The sequence below is a fragment of the Pristiophorus japonicus genome, chromosome 2 (assembly GCF_044704955.1).
Source record: "Pristiophorus japonicus isolate sPriJap1 chromosome 2, sPriJap1.hap1, whole genome shotgun sequence".
NCBI lineage: Eukaryota > Metazoa > Chordata > Chondrichthyes > Pristiophoridae > Pristiophorus > Pristiophorus japonicus.
Genome location: NC_091978.1, coordinates 64878186 through 64899678, shown reverse-complemented (window position 1 = coordinate 64899678; position 21493 = coordinate 64878186). Strand labels below are relative to the sequence as shown.

The 21493-nt window shown below is 43.0% G+C and overlaps 1 protein-coding gene across 6 annotated transcripts in view; it reads right to left on the bottom strand.

The window, feature by feature from the left end:
• LOC139239069 (WD repeat-containing protein 7) overlaps nucleotides 1–21493 on the bottom strand; it is a 1036818-nt gene that overhangs the window by 992623 nt on the left and 22702 nt on the right. For all 6 annotated transcript variants that reach the window (XM_070867593.1, XM_070867585.1, XM_070867609.1 and 3 more), the window contains exon 2: nucleotides 14500–14609. In XM_070867593.1, coding sequence (XP_070723694.1) covers nucleotides 14500–14549 — 50 coding nt within the window. In that variant the 5' untranslated portion in view covers nucleotides 14550–14609. The remainder of the gene's footprint in view (nucleotides 1–14499; nucleotides 14610–21493) is intronic.

The window sequence follows — 21493 nt, the reverse complement described above, 5'->3', positions numbered from 1 at the left end:
AGAGAGAGAGAGAGAGAGAGAGAGAGAGAGAGAGAGAAGAGAGAGAGAGAGAGAGAGGAGAGAGAGAGAGAGAGAGAGAGAGAGAGAAAGAAGAGAGAGAGAGAGGAAGAGAGAGAGAGAGAGGAAGAGAGGAAGAGAGGAAGAGAGAGAGAGAGAGAGAGAGAGAGAGGCTGAACGGGCCTGGCCCAGCACCGGATTTACAGGTAGGTGGCCGGGGGTCGGATCAGGTCCGGGGGCGGGGGGTAGCAAGATTCGAGTCGGGTCCGGGGGCGGGGGAGAGAGTCGGGAGGAAGCAGGAGCTGCAGCCTGATCCACGCAGCCCCAGTGAGGCCATTCGGCCAGGGCTAGCTTCGGGCCCCTCCCACAGAGTTTTGGGCGCCTAGAGCTACTGCACATGCGCACCTGTGCAGAGGTCCCGGCACTGTTTTCAGTGCAGGGACCTGGCTCCGCCTCCCACAGCTCGTGCTGTGCCGTGCCGTGCCACGCCCAGCTCCAGAGGACCTGCAGGGAGCCGGAGAATCGGTACGTATTTTTTCGACGCTAAAAACGGGCGTCCAAGTCGGGGCAGTGCCGTTCTCGGCGCGGCCCGAAACTTGGGCCCCTTTCTGCAGATCTTTGTCAGATGCCTTTCAAAGTACACAATGTTGCAAGTGTTGTCAAAACTTACTTAGATTGCTTTGAGGAAATGACAACCCAGGAGGTTGGTCAAGCAGGATCTACCCCACCTAAAGCCTTGTTGATGAGATTGTTCTTTGATAATCTTCAAGTTTACTCCGATAATTGATTCCATTATTTTACACTGAATTCAAGACTAATGGGTCTGTCATTTTTGTGTCTGTTTTTTCACCTTTTTGAATACTGGCAACACTTTAGCCTGGTTTTCATTCTAGTAGTACCTCTGTAGTGCCCAATGAATCCCTCATAATGATAGTCAGTGCTTCACAAATCTCTTCTCTGGTCCCACACCGCAATCAGTTTTAAGTCTTTTCAGGCTGTTCAAGATGTCCATCTCATTTATATCCTACTGCTAAATATTGCCTCGATACTATTTTTTGGGCAGGGCATAGTGCTCGTGTCTTCCCTTTTGCATATTGTGAAGCAATGATTTAGAATATTTACTACCTTGTGCTCATCCTCCGTTTCAAACCAGGGCAGTTTCCTCATCTCTTATTATAGCAGTATTTAAAAAATATTGCTGTTATATTTGGCCTCTGCAGCTATGCTTTTTTCTAGGTCTCCTTTTAGCCCATGATCACCATTTTAACTCGTTTCTGCACCATCCCCTTTTGGTCCCTATAAAATTTGTAGAAGTAGTTTTTATTCAAATTTTCTACTTTTTATTTATCATTCCACTTAGGATCGATCATACTTGTTTAGTCAGAGCTCACTGATCTTGCGCATGTTCTGACTTGCCAGCATCCTTTCGATGCCAAGAATAAAAAAAAGGAGGGCTAATTCTAGTATGTAGGCCTTCAGCACTGTAGCCAATTTGTTGTGTCTAGTGCACACAGCTTATTTTCAATACCTAGATTAGTTTAAATAATAATGTGGTTTAAAATCATTAACCAAATTGTTTCTCAATGACATAAAAATAAAAGATTACCTGCAACATGCAAATACTTTATGCGGCAAAAGAATTTGCAGGCCTAGCTCTCCATTTTTATGTTCCTAGAATAAGCAAGCTTAATTTTCGGTTTGTACACCCACATTTTTTTTAAGGGTCTCTGCATGCACGCAACTTATTTCACTTTGCCGAATTGACACCGTCAGCTTCCAGTGCCATAAGTAGCTGTTAGATGCAGTGACTGGGGTATCTGTGGTTTGCCCTAGATGAATGAGCTAAATGGGGCCAAATATCTTGTGATTGTGCAAAAGGAATCGCTGTTCTGTATCACTGCACTGTTCTAATTAGGGCTGCAGTGCCGTTGGCAGTATCCCCAGAAGGAGACTAAGAACTGGAATGGACAGCTCAGTACCACCATCATGAGGAAAGTAACAGGACTACACACACTAATTGGTAAAACACTGTATACATAAAAACACCTAATCTAGATGAGAGAAATACTGACTGGTCAAGAATTACAGTGCTATTGTAGAAACCCAGTATAATTTCTTCTAAAGCTATATAATTTCTGCACACCCAGGAACAACTGTTGCAAATTTTGAGACACAGGTTATTTGCAATTGTTAGTTGTGTCTCACTATCTAATTACGCCACCGGCACAAATTCAGCAATTCAGGGCTGCCATCTGATCAACATTTGTGAAGTGCAGGAACATAATATTTTAACAGTTACCCCCATCTTCCTGTCCTTTCCTCCTCACCTCTGCCAATGACTTAAGAGTTATTGAAAGCATTGAAATCATGACGACATGCAGGCTGTGATCCTTACCAACAGATCCATTACAGACCCAACCAAAAAGAGTTCCATTACAGACCCAATCCACATCCGGACCGGGGTCAAACAGGGCTGCATCATCGCCCCCAACCCTCTTCTCAATCTTCCTCACTGCCATGCTCCACCTCACTGTCAATAAGCTCCCTGCTGGAGTCGAAATAAACTACAGAACCAGTGGGAACCTGTTCAACCTTCGCCGTCTCCAGGCCAGGTCCAAGACCACTCCAACCTCTGTCGTCAAGCTACAGTACGCGGACAATGCCTGCGTCTGCGCACAGAGGCTGAAGTCCAGGACATAGTTGACATATTTACTGAGGCATACGAAAGCATGGGCCTTAAGCTAAATATCTGCAAGACAAAGGTCCTCCACCAGCCTGTCCTTGCCGCACAGCACTGCCCCCCCCCCAGTCATCAAGATCCACGGCGTGGCCCTGGACAACGTGGACCATTTCCCATACCGCAGGAGCCTCTTAACAAGAGCAGACATTGATGGCGAGATTCAACACTGCCTCCAGTGCAGCCTTCGGCTGCCTGATGGAGTGTTTAAAGACCAGGCCCTCAAATCTACCACCAAGCTCATGGTCAACAGGGCTGTAGTACTACCCGCCCTCCTGTATAGCTCAGAGACATGGACCACGTGCAGTAGACACCTCAAGTCGCTGGAGAAATACCACCAATGATGTCTCCGCAAGATCCTACAAATCCCCTGGGAGGACAGACGCACCAACATTAGCGTCTTCAACCAGACCAACATCCCCAGCATTGAAGCACTGACCACACTTGATCGGCTTTGCTGGGCAGGCCACATCGTTCGCATGCCAGACACGAAACTCCCAAAGTAAGCGCTCTACTCGGAACTCCTTCACAGCAAACGAGCCAAAGGTGGACAGCAGAAACGCTACAAGGACACCCTCAATGCAACATCCCCACCGACACTGGGAGTCCCTGGCCAAAGACCGCCCTAAGTGGAGGAAGTGCATCCGGGAGGGCGCTGAGCACCTCGAGTCTCATCACCGAGTGTATGCAGAAATCAAGCGCAGGTAGCGGAAAGAGCGTGCGGCAAATCTGTCCCACCCTCCCTTACCCTCAACGACTATCTGTCCCACCTGTGACAGGGACTGTGACTCTCGTATTGGACTGTTCAGCCACCTAAGGACTCAATTTAAGAGTGGAAGCAAGTCTTCCTCGATTTTGAGGAACTGCCTATGATGATGAAATTAAATGGCGATGTTATCTTGAGGGTACAACCCTCTGAGAAATGTATTATCCTTCCATCCTGATATCACTGTGCATTGCATTATCTGTGGCTGTGGGAAGAAGTTACTTGCACCCAGCAATTTCAGCACTCTGAATTGGCTGTAAAAAAAGTTAAGAAAGTTAATCCATGATAATTCTATGACCAATTGCATTTATATAGTGCCTGCCACATCCTCAGGACAAAAAGTGCTTCCCAGCCAAAGAGCTGAACATAGGAACAGGAGTAGGCCATTCAGCCTTTTGAACCTGTTCCACCATTCAATTAGATCATGTACCTCAGCTCCACATTGTCATTATATCCCAAAAATATATCCCAAGAAGGAAAGACTAAGAAAAGGGATAACCATCCGTGGCTAACTAAGGAATAGTATCAAATTGAAAACAAGGGCATACAATGTGGCCAAGTATATTGGGAGGCCAGAGGATTGGGAAATTTTAAAAGCAAGCAACGAACGACTAAAAAAGTAAGAAAGAGAGGGAAGATAGATGATAAAAGTAAACTAGCACGAAATATAAACACAAGAGTTTGTACTTCCTTGTTTTTGTATTCCATGCCCCCATTTACAAAGCCAAGTATCCCGTTTGCATTCTCAGCTGCTTTATCAACTTTTCCTGCCACCTTCAAGGATTTGTGAATATGCACCCCTACGTCCCTCTGTTCTTGCACCACCCTCAAAATCTTACTATTTAGATTCAAAATAAAAACAGAAAATGCTGGAAATACTCAGCAGGTCATGCAGCATCTGAGGAGAAAGAATCATAGTTCATGTTTCAGGTCGATCACCCTTCGTCTTACTCTTCATGTGTGAACCATTTATATTATACTGTCTCTCCCAAAGTGCATCACTTCACACTTAACCACATTAAGTCGCATCTACCTTGTGTCTGCCCATTTCAGCAGTCTCGGTCCTCTTGAAGTCTGTTACTATTTACTACATTTCATATCATCCGCAAACTTCAAAATTGTGCACTCTATAGCCATATCCAGATCATTTATATACACAGGAAAAACAATGGTCTTAATTGCATACTTCGCTCCAGAAAAACATCCGTTCACCATCACACTTTGCCTCCTATCCCTTAGCCAATTACATACGGACGTCCCTATAATCCCATGTACTTTTATTTTCCAACCAAGTCTGTTATGTGGTACTTTATCAAATGCCTTTTGAAAGTCCATGTACATAACATCTACTGCACTACCTTTAACAACCCTCTGTTACTTCAACAAAAAATTCAATCAGGTCAGTCAGATTAGCCTTTAACAAAGCCATGCTGATTGTCCCTTATAGAATCATAGAATGGCCGCCTTCTGCACTGTAACCAGCTCGTCGAGCCCATGCCGGCTCTCTCCAAGAGCACCTCAGCTAAGCTCACTCCCTCACACTTTCCCTGTAGCCCTGCAATTTTTTTTTTCTTTTTCTTTCTAGGTACTTATCCAACTCAGTTTTGAAACCTGCATTTGAGTCTGCCTCCACCACCTTTTCAGGCAGTGCATTCCTGATCCTAACAACTTGCTGCATAAAATTTTTTTTCTTATGTCACCTTAAGTTCTTTTGCCAGTCACCGTAAATCTGTGTCCTCTGGTTCTTGATCCTTCTGCCAATGAGAACAGTTTCGCTCAAATCGACTCTATCCAGACCCCTCATGATTTTGAGCACCTCCATCAAATCTTCCCGCAACCTTCTCTGCTCCAAGAACAACCTCAGCTACTCCAGTCTACCCACATAACTGAAGTCCCTCATCCCTGAAAACATTCTCATAAATCTTTTCTGCACCCTCGCCAAGGACTTCACATCCTTTCTCAAGTGCGTGCCCAGAATTAGACACAATACTTCAGTTGAGGCCGAACCAGTGTTTTATACAGGTTCATCATAATTTCCACACTTTTGTACTCTTTTACCTCTACTCATGAAGCCCAGATCCCATAAGCTTTTTTTTTTTAAAAAAACGGCTTTCTCAACCTGCCCTGCCACCTTCAACGATTTGTGCAAACATACCCCCAGGTCTCTGTTCATGCACCCCCTTTAGGATTGCACCCTCTTGTTTTTATTTCCACTTCTCATTCTTTCGACTAAAATGCATCACGTTGCACGTTTCTGCGTTAAATTTAATCTGCCACGTATCCGTCCATTCGACCAGCTTGTCTATGCCCTTTTGAAGTCTATCACTATCCTCTTCAACGTTCACTATACTTACAAGTTTTGTCTCATCTGCAAATTTTGAAGTTGTGCCCTGTACACCCACATCCAAGTCATTAATATATATCAAGATTAACGCATGCTTTTCCAAGCGGGAATTAATTTTGTCCTCGACAATGGTGTCTAGTAGTTTTCCCACCACTGACATTAGACTGATTGGCCTGAGTTCCCAGGTTATCCCTCTTTTTTGAGCAGGGGTATAACATTTGCAATTCTCCAGTGCTCTGGAACCACTCCCATATCCGAGGAGGATTGAAAGATTCTAGACAGAGCTTCTTCTATCTCCACCCTAGCTCCCCTCAGCACCTAGGATGCATCCTATCTGGACCAAATGACATGCTAACTTTTGAGTGATGCCAACTATTTCTATCCATTTTATCCTATCCAATATCTCTACTCCCCAATCCTATACTGCAACATTAATTTCATACTCTTTTGTGAAGACAAAAGAAAAGCACTTATTCAGTACTTCAGTCATGCACTCCACAGATTTTTTTTTGTCCCTAATCAGCCCCTCCCCATTCCTTTAAATATCCGTTTACTTTTTATATGTTTGTAAAAGACTTTTGAATTTCCTTTTATGTTACCCGCTAATCCTCTTTCATACTCTCAGTTTGCCCTTCTTGTATCTTTTAATTTCCCCAGGCACACTCTACATTTGGCCTGGTTTTCCACTGTATTCTACTGCACTGTACTAAAACTTGCTCATTCTAGTTCCTTGATATGCATCTGTTTAAAGTGATTGACGTCGAAAGTGAATCCTTGTGAAAGAATGAGTCACCTATCAAAATAGTGGGGAATGGGCTTTCATTTGTGAAAATAAATTAAATCTTAAAGGACTGCACCTTTTGACACACACAATAGTAAGCTTGGAGAAGTCTGGAATGGGTGCAAAGGTTAAAGAAAGGACTAAGAGGTCTTAAGAAATAGATCTAAGGTGAAAAGCTGTCACAAGTGGAAATGAGAAACTTCAGATGTCGAGACAGATCAAGTCAAAACGTTTGAAGTATATCATTGTTATATGACAGTTCGTGATATCTAATATCTAAGACTAGAGAGACACAAAAGTTAGAATTCAGCCTTACAACAAGAATGTATTTATATAGCACCTTTAATGTACTGTAACATCCCAAGGCACTTCACAGGAGTTGCTTAACTGGGAGTCAATGCAGGTCAACGAGCACAGGGGTGAGGGGCAAGTGGGACTTGGTGCGAGTTAGAACACGGGCAGCCGAATTTTGGATCACCTCTAGTTTACATATGGTAGAATGTGAGGGGCCAACCAGGAGTGCATTAGAATAGTCTAGAGGTAACAAAGGAATTGATGAGGGCTTCAGCAGCGGAGGAAATAGGTGGTCTTAGTTATGCTGCGGATAGGTGGTCGAAAGCTCATTTCAGGGTCAAATGTGACACTAAGGTTGCGAACAGTGTGGTTCAGCCTCAGACAGAAGTTAGGGAGAGGGATGGAGTCAGTAGCAGGAACCAAAAACAATGGCTTCGGTCTTCCCAATATTCAATTGGAGAAAAATTCTGCTCATCCAGAACTGGATGTCGGACAAGCAGTCTGACAATTTGGAGACCGTGGAGAGGTCGAGAGAAGTGGTAGTGAGGTAGAGCTGGGTGTCATCAGCGTACTTGTGGATTAATCCAAATATAACAAGTACCCTGTATGTGGAAAGATTGATATACCCAGGAAAAAGGAAACCACAGTAGCGGTACCTAATACTACTTCAACGGACAGAGATTAATCTGTTAGCCATCCCCAATGGTGAATACAAGTGTTCCAGAGGGAGGCAGATCTACACAACTCTATTACAACCTTATCCTTCCAAGCTGGCTGATTTTTTTTTTTTAAATTTCAGAGTATCAAAGCAAGTAGTTTTAGAATAAAATTGAAATAGACTTTTAAAAGAACCTGGATATGTGTGTTATTGAAAGCTGTTAATCTGCCTATATACACGTAATCTAACTATAAAACAGCTATGCCAATTTATGTTAAGGTTGGACATTTATCATATACTGTGTTAAGAGCCAATTAATGCTGAATTATTATACATTTAAACTATGTCGGAGCGTGTAAAGATTGAAACAGTCTGTAAATAATATCTATCCAAGTACTCTGTGCTTTCTTTAATGCTTAATCTCATGATGGTATTAATCATATCATAGATGTGTTTATAAAATGATGTTAGCTCACATATATCTAATTTTAGTTTTGATGACTCTAGCCAAAGGAAATTCATTAGTTTGAGTGGTGTGCAATGTTCTCCCTTGATTAGTTTGTTTTATGTAATTGTGAATATACTGGGTCACACAAGAGAATGGCCAGTAATTTGTAGTTGGTGGCAAAGCAAATGCATTCACTGTTAGTCCCGAAGTAAGCTTCGCACAAAGTTCTCGATCTCTGTGGCAAGAAGTTCGGCTTTTCCAAAGCATAATTGAAATCAACGCAAGTTAATTAGGTCTCCCAGCAAAGATCTGCTGTGACATCAACAAGCTATCTAAGCAGCCACTCAACACACAGAATTCTCTCAGACAGCGAACCAGAAAGTGGGTAAGCTCCTTTGATTCTACTTTTTTTTAAAAAATGTTAGACAGAGCAAAACAAAGATTGGAGCTCCCACATGGGGAAAAGGCAAACCCAAAATAACAAACTAAGTTTTAAAAGATTTTTTTTTAAATTCTTGAAATGGATAAATTTGACAATCCACAAAATTAAAATTAATTTTTCAGGGCCATAACGTTTAACAGTCAATATGCTGTTAAAACTCCAGTTACATCTAATCCAAAAGGGGTATTTAACAGCGATATTACCAAAGAGCTAAATGTATCAGTTTCCATGATTTGACAGATTACACTGATGGCCAGCTCGAGGAGGGAGGGGGCACAGCGCAGCCTGCGGAGGAGCAGTGAATGACAGACCACAACTTCAGCATTAGGCAGCGCATGTTCGAAATCTGTTGTTGCTGTCAGTTTCAAAGCCAAAATAACGCAAATTCCGGGCCAGTTTGTTTAATGTAACTGTTAATGTACTGGATCATACAAGGCAGTTCAAATGAAGCAAACTTTAGGCATCTAATAAACCTTACAGATGCATAGTAAATCTCCAATCCTGTTCTCCGATGTGGTGTTAAGAAAAGATGTATTCGATACCCTTTGACCAATACTGCTTACATGGTTTACGGATTTATTGTCCATCAGCATTCTTACAACTCAAACTGCTTCAATGATCAAAAGAAAAATACAATGGATGTTGGAAATCTGAAATAAAAACAAGAAATACTAGAAAATACTCAGCAGACCAAGCAACATCTGTCGAGAGAACATGAGTTGCTGCGTGACCTGCTGAGGATTTTCTAGCATTTTTGGTTTTTATTCCTTAAAATTATCATTGATTCTATTTCCACAAGTTTGGGAAAGCAATAGAAAGATATGCTAACGGGGAGAAGTTAGGGTTATGCACAAATCCCTTTGATATATTTTTTTAAACTTTCCTTCTGCTCCCAACCCAAATAAGCATACATCAGATATCAATACAATGGGATCATGAGCAGAAGCTTCACGTTTGCAAATGATATCAAAATAAGCAGAACAAATGATGAGCATCACGAGATTTTGAAGAATTTAGATCTTTTAAGAACTGGGTCAGAAAATGCCACATATAATTCAATATGGTTCAACATGAAAGAGCTAATAATGGCAACAGGATATTAAAATGGAACAGTGGTATATTGTGGCAATGATGAAAGGGGTCAGTGTGTTGATCACACCCCATCCAGAGTATAATGCAAAATTATGGTCAGATAACAACAAAAAACATTAAAAAAAAAACATAACAACATAACATAAAACAAATAGGAGCAGGAGTCGGCCATACGGCCCCTCAAGCCTGCTCCGCCATTCAATAAAATCATGGCTGATCTGATCATGGACTCAGCTCCACTTCCCCACCCGCTCCCCACAACCCCTTATCGTTTAAGAAATTCTATTTCTGTTCAATTTATTCAATGTCCCGGCTTCCACAGCTCTCCGAGGCAGCGAATTTCACAGATTTACAACCCTGATGATTGCTCTTAAAAAAATACAGAAGTGAGCTGCCAAGATCATTCCAGTTATGAGAAAAGCTTAAGCAAATTGTGCTTTTTTTTTTAAAATGAAGACTTTGATGTGGCCGAATTGAAATTTAGGAAGTGAATTGACAGTTAATCCAAACAAATGATTCACATTGGTCTAAATATCAGACAGCACAAGTTAAAAAAGTAGAATGTTAGAAGTAAAAAGGAAAGTCAGACAAAATTGTTTATTTTACATATTATAAAGGGCAATAGACTTATGCAATAGGCTGCCAGGAAAGGCTATCCAAGCGAATAATATGATTGGTTTTGAATGCTTGTTGCCCTAAATGGCTCAGTGGTAGTACTCTCATCTCGGAGTTAGGTCATGCATTCAAGCATCACTCCAAAGACTTGGGCACATAATCCAGACTGACCCTTCAGTGCAGTACTGAGGTAGCATTTTTCAGAGGCGACATTAAACTGAAGTCCCATCTGCTTATTCAAGTGGACTTAAGAACCCACGTCATGATTCCCTCATTTATAGCATTTATCCCTCAACCAGCCCCATCAAAACAAGATTAACTAGTTATTTATTTTATTACCGGGATACTGCGGTACACAAATTGGCTGCTGCCCTTCTTACATTTCAAAATAATTATTTGACTACTAAGCACTTTGGGATGGCCTGAGAACATGAAAAGCACTACATAAATGCAATTACTTTCTGCATCTTTTCCAGTTCCTATAATGGAACTGCACACAAATTTCCAGATGGGAATCTCCTGTCTGCGCTCAGTATAATGTGAAGTCAGTTGATTAGCACAATTTGACAGCACTCCTGGCAAGAAGCATTTGACACACAGGGAGAGTTCCAAGATGAAGGACAAGATTTCCTGTATAGCAACACCTAAAACTTTGGTGGAGTGTAAAATGTTGTGGTGTAGGGGGTGTCGCAGTTGTGTGGGGCTGACTGGTTGGGCCAGATGCTCTTTACCTTTCCGCCATTGTTCATAGGTTTATATGCAACCTTCAGGCCTGCTGACCGAGGGCAGTGTGGCTCATTGTGTCCGCACCGGCCGACAATGGGCCGAAATGGCCTCCTTCTGTGCTGTAGATTTCTGTTTCTAACTCAGAAGGGCCTTTTGGGAGGAGAGGAGCAAGATGACACCCAACCAAAAGAGGCTTCGAAAAGCAAACAGTTAAATAAAATATTTGCTGAATGTCCCGAATGCAAAGTCAGGGTCTCATTTAAATATATCGGCCCTCACGAGTCTTGCACACAACTTGTTCACAGGCTGAGTGCCAGTAGTGCTTCAGACCCACATTAGGGCACAAAGCTCATCAAGTGCTTGGTAGGCCTCAGGATTCCACACCCAATAATACAGGGAACCAGAGCCCAGTGTGTTTTAGCAGTCAGTCATTGCATTATCAGCCACTATGGCGGACAGGAAAAGCAACACTTGCACTTGTTTGTTGTGAAAAGGGCTGTACATCACAAAGCATAAAACGAGGAGGGAAAACTGTACATTGAGCCACAAAAAGGAGGACATTTATAGAGGGAGACTAAAGGCATGATCCAATCTTTAAAAGACTTGAAAGCAGGGCGATAGGTAGTAAATAAAACAATTTTGAGAGAATTTCAGAGGATAATGATTGTCCTCCGACGATGAAACAATAATCCAGAATCAGAGGATTGGAGGATGCAGCAGGAATGTGTGGCCGGAGACGATCACCAATAAAAGATGATGGAGGATAAAAATGTTAAAGTTTATTCTCTGGGGCACTGGAAACGAATAGAATTAAGAGAGTTATGCTAGAGCCTCCAGCTCTAAGAGTCCATGGACTTTGCAACATTCACACACCTGCAACTATAGTATTCCTCCACATGCTAGTGTAAAAGACAATATTTCACATCAACTTAATTTTCCTTTAGAGCACAAGATAAATTACAATTCAATTAGGCATGATGTAAATAAAACAGTACTCAGGTCTGATCACAATATGATAATTATACAACTCGAGCTTCAATTAGGTACCATGCATTCATGCTTTTAGCATTATTTTTGTATTAATTCATGGGATGCAAGTGTCGCTGGCAAGACCATCAGTTTATTACCCAGCCCTAATTGCCCTGGAGGTGGTGATGGTGAGCTGCCTTCTTGAACCGCTGCAGTCTTTGTGAAGGTACTCCCCAACAGTGCTGTTTGGGGGCGGGGGAAAGAGTTGCAGGTTTCTGACCCAGTGACGAGGAAGGAACAGCGATATATTTCCACGTCAGGATGGTGTGTGACTTGGAGGTGGTGGAGTTCCCATGCGCCTGATGCCCTTGACCTTTGAGGTAGTAGAGTGGAGGCTCTGTCCAAGATGCTGCACTGCATTTTCTAGATGGTATACACTGCAGTCACGTTGCACCGGTGGTGGAGGGAGTGAATGTTTAAGGGGTGGATGGGGTGCCGATCAAGCGGATTGCTTTGTCCTGGATGGTGTAGAGCTTCTTGTGTTGTTGGAGCTGCACTCATTGAGGCAAGTGGACAGTATTCCAACACACTCCTGACTTAGGCCTTGTAGGTGGTGGAAAGTCTTTGGGGAGTCAGGAGGAGAGTGTCTCGCTGCAGAATACCCAATCTCGGACCTGCTCTCGTAGCCAAAGTATTTATGTGGCTGGTCCAGTTAATTTTCTGGTCAATGGTGATCCACCAGGATGTTGAGGGTGGGGGGGATGTGATGATGATAATGCCACTAAATGTCATGGGGAGCTGCTTAGACTCTCTTGTTGAAGGTAGTCATTGTTTGGCACTTGTGTGGCGCAAATGTTACTTGCCATTTATCAGCCCAAGCCTGAATGCTGCCCAGAGGTTGCTGCACATGGGCATGACCTGCTTCATTATCTGAAGAATTACAAATGAGACTGAAAACTGTAATCACCAGCACACATCCCCACTTGACATTTAACAGAGGGAATGTCATTGATAAAACATAGAAAATATGTGCAGGAGTAGGCCTTTCGGCCCTTTGAGCCTGCACCACCATTCAATATGATCATGGCTGATCACGCAACTTCAATACCCCTTTCCTGCTTTCTCTCCATACCCCTTTAGCCGTAAGGGCCACATCTAACTCCCTCTTGAATATATCCAACGAACTGGCATCAACAACTCCACGGTAGAGAATGCCACAGGTTCACCACTCTCTGGGTGAAGAAGTTTCTCCTCATCTCGGTCCTAAATGGCTTACCCCTTATCCTTAGACTGTGACCCCTGGTTCTGGACTTCCCCAACATCGGGAACATTCTTCCCGCATCTAACCTGTCCCGTCTGAATTTTATATGTTTCTATGAGATCCCCTCTTATTCTTCTAAATTCCAATGAATATAAGCCCAGTCGATCCAGTCTTTCTTCATAGGTCAGTCCTGCCAGCCCGGGAATCAGCTGCACTCTCTCAATAGCAAGAATGTCCTTCCTCAGATTAGGAGACCAAAACTGTACACAATATTCAAGGTGTGGCCTCACCAAGGCCCTGTACAACTGCAGTAAGACCTCCCTGCTCCTATACTCAAATCTTCTCGCTATTAAGGCCAACATGCCATTTGCCTTATTCACCGCCTGCTGTACCTGCATGCCAACTTTCAATGACTGATGTACCATGAAGCAGCTGAAAATGGTTGGGCCGAGAACACTGTCCTGAGGAACTCCTGCGGCAATGTCCTGGAGCTGAGATGAGTGGCCTCCAACCACCACAACCATCTTTCTTTGAGCTAGGTATGGCTCCAGCCAGTAGAACATTTTCCATCAGATCCCCAGTGACTTCAATTCTACCAGGGCTCCTTGCTGCCACACAGTCCAGGCTGTTGCTTGACTAGTCCATGGGACAGCTCTCCCAATTTTGGGAGTCCCCTGATATTAGTGAGGAGGACTTTGCAGGGCTGTGTGGGCTGGGTGTGCCTTTGTCATGTTTGAATCCGATGCCAAGGTCAATGTCGGATGGTGCGTCTAGTTTTATTCTTATTATACGTTTTTGAAGCAGCTTGATACAACTGAGTGGCTTGCTGTGCCATTTCAGAGGACAGTTAAGAGTCAACCACATTGCTGTGGGTCTGGAGTCACCTGTAGGCAGACCGCGTAAGGATGCGTAAAGGACATTAATGAACCAGTTTTTAATGACAATCCGATAGCCTCATGGTCACCATTACTGATACTAGCTTTTTATTCTAGATTTATTTAAATTAACTGAATTCAAATTCACAAACTGCCACAGTGGGATTTGAACACACTTCACTGGATTATTAGTCTAGCCCTCTGGATTACTGATCCAGTAACATAACCACTGTGCTACCATGAGTGGGTTCTGCTCATTTTACAATATTCCACACTGAAAAGTTATGATATTTGGTAACACAGTTTCATCAATCTCTGCAGTTAGCTGATATCAGAATTTTTTGACCCTTTTTCCACCAAAAAAGTTACATTTTAAGAGTTATGTTTTAAAGCAATGTGTTATCAACCGTCAAACAGCAAGATTCTGAAAATTACCAATGTATTAGACACAGACGTGCCAGCAACCCGTGCTCAACCCAAGGTGGACCACTTACTTGATAGAACTTGAAAGTGTGACGAGAGATGTCAAAAACTGAGTTAGCATAAAGGACTCCTCCACAACTTCCAGTACTATTCAACATTCAAGCAAATGGAGCTGGTTTTCCTATAGAAATAAAATGAGTAATGGTCAGTATTTAGCAATTCTCCATCTCTACCTCATCAACCGAAAAGAAAATTCACTACACAAGTACATCAATCAGCATAATACTTATTTTTAGGTTAAAATTTTTAATGATGATAGATATTTGTATTCACTAATGCTCAGACCCTCAATCTCATCCAATATGGCAAATTTACTCCAAGAGGTAGCCAGATAACAAGTATCACTCAATCACTCAAGGCTACAATTTTAATAATTCATAGCCACAAATTAAGGGAAGAAAGGAGAAAGGCAGATAGATAGATTTGCATTTATATAAAAGGCAAAATAATGCAGATGCTGGAAATCTGAAATATAAACAGAAATTGCTGGAAATACTCAGATCAGGCAGCATCTAAAGAGAGAAACAGGTCTCAGGTCAGTGACCTTTCATCAGAACCTTGCATTTATATACTGCCTTTCACGACTTCAGGATGTCCCAAAAGCACTTTACAGCCAATAAAGTATTTTTGAGCATGGATGAAGTATTTTTGAAGTGCAGTCACTTCAGTAACATAGGAAACACAGCAACCAATTCGCGCACACCATGGTCTCACAAAACAGTAGTGCAATAACGACCAGATAATCTGTTTCAGTGATGTTGGTTGAGGGAATAAATATTGGCCAGGACACTGGGGATAACTCCGCTGCTCTTCTTCAAAATAATGCCATGGGATCTTTTTATATACACCCAAGAGGGCAGTCAGTTTAACGTCCCATCCAAAAGATGACACCTCCAGCATTGTGGCACTTCCTCAGTACTGCACTGTAATGTCAGCCTAGATTTTGTGTTCAAGTCTCTGGAGTGGGACTTGGACCCAGAACCTTGTGACTCAGAAGGAGAGTGCACTACCACTGAGCTACAGCTGAGCAATCCAACACCTTACCTCATGGCTCAGTGAGTAAATGCACTCAGGTGGTATTAAATCACACAGACTGGGAAGATCCAGGCACGATGAACTAAATGGTCTCCTTCTGTACTGTATCATTCTATGATGCTATGATCGCAGGTTTGGTCCAACTTGTGCCAAGTTAACTGATCCAAGCAACGGCAACAGTAAAGTCATAATCAATAGGTCACAGCATCTTAAATAAAAAGTATGGGGAATCAATGAAGGTTCCTGCTTTTGCCCACTCATCCAGGGACCTCTTGTTGGAAAGTGCATGAGTAAAAGTGCACAGGTTCAGCTGTGATACCCTTCTTATGGTATCATCGCCTGCTGACTCAGTCGAGGCTTACAGCCTATGCTTACATGAACAATTGTCACTCACCAAGACACCAGATGCAAATATTGGCCCTCATATGGACCCACAGATGACCAAGTGTTCCCCTTGACTCCTATCCTCATCTTAGTTATCCAGAGAAAACTCAGTAATAAACTGAAAAATCTCAGCAGCCAAACAATCCAACAATCTCTGCAATCAACTTGAGACAGGAGTGATACATTTTATTGATTTTATAATTATTCAAGGTATCAATAAATTTTATTGAGTGATCAATAAAAATTCTGCAGAAGTTCTTAACTGTTACAGTACATTACAAGTCCTTTTAAAACTCATTTAATCGCAACCATCCAATGAGATGGAAATCCATACTGTATTTTAGTGGCATAGCAGACTAAGACACTGTACAGCTCAAAATGCTATTTCGCCCTTCTGATTTTCACTCAAAATATATTAGTTGTGCAATCATATATATTTAGACACCAAAGAAATTCAAGTTTGATATGAACTTCGTAGTTTGAGATCATAACCATCTTCCCAATTCAGATAGTTTTAATCTTGTACATAACTTCATAAAAAAATTAAATTTACTTATTTAAAAAGTGAATGCTTTGAAATAGCTACAGAATCGCCCTTACGATCACTTAAGGATAGTTCAAGGTCAGGAGAGCAGTTTATCAGCTGTGGCTCAGTGGGTAGCACACTTGCCTCTGAAGGCTGTGGGTTCAAGTCCCACTCCAAGAGCTTGAACACATAAATCTAGGCCAACATTTCGGTGCAATGCTGAGGGAGTGCTGCACTGTCAGAGTTGCTGTCTTTTGGATGAGACGTTAAACCGAGGCCCCTGTCTTCACGAAGGAAGATACAAATAACCTTCCGAATGTACTAGGGGACAGTGGGTCTAGCGAGAAGGAAGAACTGAAGGATATCCTTATTAGGCAGGAAATTGTGTTCGGGAAATTGATGGGATTGAAGGCCGATAATTCCCCGGGGCCTGATAGTCTGCATCCCAGAGTACTTAAGGAAGTGGCCCTAGAAATAGTGGATGCATTGATGATCATTTTCAAACAGTCTGTCGACTCTGGATCAGTTCCTATGGACTGGAGGGTAGCTAATGTAACACCACTTTTTAAAAAAGGAGGGAGAGAGAAAACAGATAATTATAGTCCGGTTAGCCTGACATCAGTAGGGGAAACTGTTGGAATCAATCATTCAGGATTGAAATAGCAGTGCATTTGGAAAGCAGTGACAGGATCAGACCAAGTCAGCATGAATTTATGAAAGGGAAATCATGCTTGACGAATCTTCTGGAATTTTTTTTGAGGAAGTAACTAGCAGAGTGGACAAGCGAGAACCAGTAGATGCGGTGTATTTGGACTTTCAAAAGGCTTTTGAAATGGTCCCGCACAAGAGATTGGTGTGCAAAATCAAAGCGCATGGTATTGGGGGTAATGTACTGGCATGGATAGAGAACTGGTTGGCAGACAGCAAGCAGAGAGTCGGGATAAACGGGTCTTTTCAGAATGGCAGGCAGTGACTAGTGGAGTGCCGCAGGGCTCAGTGCTGGGACCCTAGCTCTTCACAATATACATTAACGATTTAGATGAAGGAATAGAGTGTAATATCTCCAAGTTTGCAGATGACACTAAACTGGGTGGCGGTGTGAGCTGTGAGGAGGATGCTAAGAGGCTACAAGGTGACTTGGACAGGTTAGGCGAGTGGGCAAATACATGGCAGATGCAATATAATGTGGATAAATAGGAGTGTATCCATTTTGGGGCCAAAAACACGAAGGCAGATTATCTGAATGGCGGCAGATTAGGAAAAGGGGAAGTGCAATGAGACCTGGGTGTCATGGTTCATCAGTCACTGAAAGTGGACACGCAGGTACAGCAGGCGGTAAAGGCGGCAAATGGTATGTTGGCCTTCATAGCTCGGGGATTTGAGTATAGGAGCAGGGAGGTCTTACTGCAGTTATACAGGGCCTTAGTGAGGCCTCACCTGGAATAGTGTGTTCAGTTTTGGTCTCCTAGTCAGAGGAAGGACGTTCTTGCTCTTGAGGGAGTGCAGCAAAGGTTCACCAGACTGATTCCAGGGCTGGGCGGTCATATGAGGAGAGACTGGATCAACTGGGCCTTTACTCACTGGAGTTTAGAAGGATGAGAGAGTATCTCATAGAAACATAAGATTCTGATGGGACTAGACAAGTTAGATGCGGGAAGAATGTTCCCGATGTTGGGGAAGTCCAGAACCAGGGGATGTAGTCTTAGGATAAGGGGTAGGCCATTTAGGACCAAGATGAGGAGAAACTTCTTCACTCAGAGTGATTAACCTGTGGAATTCCTTACCGCAGAGGTGTTGATGCCAGTTCGTTAGATATATTCAAGAGGGAGTTAGATATGGCCCTTCCGGTTAAGGGGATCAAGGGGTATGGAAAGGCGGCGGGAAAGGGGTACTGAAGGAATGATCAGCCATGATCATATTGAATGGCAGTGCAAGCTCGAATGGCCTACTCCTGCACCTATTTTCTATGTTTCTATGCCCCACCTACCCTCTAAAAAGGTGGGCATAGAAATAGTTCCATGGGATCTTTTAAGAAGAACATAAGAAATAGGAGGAGTAGGCCATACGGCCCCTCGAGCCTGCTCCGCCATTTAATACAATAATGGCTGATCCGATCATGGACTCGGGTCCACTTTCCAGCCCGCTCCCCATAACCCCTTATCGGTTAAGAAACTGCCTATCTCGGTCTTAAATTTATTCAATGTCCCAGCTTCCACAGCTCTTTGAGGCAGCGAATTCCACAGATCCACAACCCTCTGAGCAAAGAAATTTCTCATCTCAGTTTTAAATAGGCGGTCCCTTATTATAAGATTATGGCCCCCTCGTTCTAGTCTCCTCCAACAGTCGAAACATTCTCTCTGCATCCACCTCGTCAAGCCTCCTCATAATCTTATACGTTTCGATAAGATCACCTCATTCTTCTGAATTCCAATGAGTAGAGGCCCAACCTCGTCAATCTTTCCTCATAAGTCAACCCCTTCATCCCCAGAATCAACCTAGTGAACCTTCTCTGAACTGCCTCCAAAGCAAGCATATCCTTTCATAAATATGGAAACCAAAACTGCACGCAGTATTCCAGGTGTGGCCTCACCAATACCCTGTATAACTGCAGCAAGACTTCCCTGCTTTTATACTCCATCCCTTTAATAAAGGCCAAGATTCCATTGGCCTTTCTGATCACTTGCTGTACCTGCATACTATCCTTTTGTGTTTCATGCACAAATACCCCCAAGGTCCCGCTGTACAGCAGCAATCTGCAATCTTTTTCCATTTAAATAATAACTTACTCTTTGATTTTTTTTCTGCCTAAGTGTATGACCTCACACTTTCCAACATTATACTCCACCTGCCAAATTTTTGCCCACTCACTTAGCCTGTCTATATCCTTTTGCAGATTTTGTGTGTCCTCCTCACACATTGCTTTTCCTCCCATCTTTGTATAGTCAGCAAACTTGGCTACGTTACACTCAGTCCCTTCATCCAAGTCATTAATATAGATTGTAAATAGTTGGGGTCCCAACACTGATCCCTGCAGCACCCCATTAGTTACTGATTGCCAACCCGAGAATGAACCATTTATCCCGACTCTGTTTTCTGTTCGTTAGCCAATCCTCTATCCATGCTAATATATTACCCCCAACCCTGTGAACTTTTATCTTGTGCAGTAACCCTTTATGTGGCACCTGGTCAAATGCCTTCTGGAAGTCCAAATACACCACATCCACTGATTCCCCTTTATCCACCCTGTTCATTACATCCTCAAAGAATTCCAGCAAATTCGTTAAACATGGCTTCCCCTTCATAAATCCATGCTGACTCTGCCTGACCGAATTATGCTTTTGCAAATGTACTGCTACTTTAATAATGGACTCCAACATTTTCCCAACCACAGATGTTAGGCTAACTGATCTATAGTTTCCTGCTTTTTGTCTGCCTCCTTTTTTTAGAAATAGGGACGTTACATTTGCTGTTTTCCAATCTGCTTAAACCTCCCCAGGGGAACTATCCCCGATGTCCTGGCCAATATTTATGGATGCGCTTATTTGTATTAACTGAAAGGCAGCCGTTTCTCTGATTGTGATAATGGAGAGCCAATCTATTGCAAATTGGTCCCCTTGGAGGATAAGCCACACCCAGACGTTCCTCTGGAATGTGTAACTGGAACCGCCCAGCCCAAGTTCTGATTGACTTTTCAATTTATAATACGATCCATTTTAACTTCAGAAGCCAGAGGATAGATCGCCCCAAAAGCCACCAAGTTCCAGCCTAAGTCCCTTACCCCAGTGCAAGTGTTGCCTCCACCAGCTGAAGACCCTTACCCCAGCGCAAGTGCATCCCTCCCCCAGCTGAAGACCCTTACCACCCCATCCCGCCCCCAGCCATAGATGGGGCATTGTGTGCGGATTGTTAACAGGTTTATCTGGATGTCATCTACCCCAAACGCTGTCCCTTGTAACACACACACACAGATCTCTCTCTCTCTCTCTCCCACTCCCACCCCCTCTCTTGAACATAAGAAATAGGAGCAGGAGTAGGCAATTTGGCCCCTCGAGCCTGCTCCACCATTCAATAAGATCATGGCTGATCTGATCATGGAATCCGCTCCCCATAGCCCTTTACTCCCTTATTGCTCAAAAATCCATTTCCGCCTTAAATATAGTCAATGACCCAGCCTCCACAGCTCTCTGGGACAGAGAATTCCTTAGATTTACAACCCTCAGGGAAGAAATTCCTTCTCATCTCAGTTTTAAATGGGCAGCCCCTTATTGTGAGACTATGTCCCCTAGTTTTAGTTTCCCCCATGAGTGGAAATATCCTCTCTGTACCCACCTTGTCGAGCCCCCTCATTATCTTATCTGTTTCAATAAGATCACCTCTCATACTTTTAAACTTAAATGAGTATAGGCCTAACCTACTCAACCTATCTTCATAAGTCAACCCCTTCATCTCCAAAATCAACCTTGTGAACCTTTGACCAGCCGCCAATGCAAGTATATCCTTCCTTAAATGAGAGACCAAAACTGTACGCAGTACTCTAGGTTTGGTCTCACCAATACCCTATACAGTTGTAACAGGATTTCCCTGCTTTTATACTCTATCCCCCTTGCAATAAAGGCCAACATTCCATTTACCTTCCTGATTAATTGCTGTACCTGCACATTAACTTTGTGTTTCATGCACAAGGACCCCCGGTCCCTCTGTATTGCAGCACTTTGTAATTTTTCTCCATTTAAATTATAATTTGTTTTTCTATTTTTTTGCCAAAGTGGAAAACCTCACATTTTCCCACATTACACTCCATCTGCCAAATTTTTGCCCACTCACTTAGCCTGTCTATGTCCCTTTGCAGACTTTGTGTCCTCCTCACATCATCATCATAGGCGGTCCCTCGAAACGAGGATGACTTGCTTCCACGCCAAAAAAGGATGAGTTCACAAGTGTTTCAATGAAGGACCCAAACGACATCCTGAAGGGTGGAAGATGCCGGTGTGTGGATTTTTTTTTTTTATAAAAACATGTGGTGGCCGTTGCACACCAGCCAACATACGGGCTTGACAGAG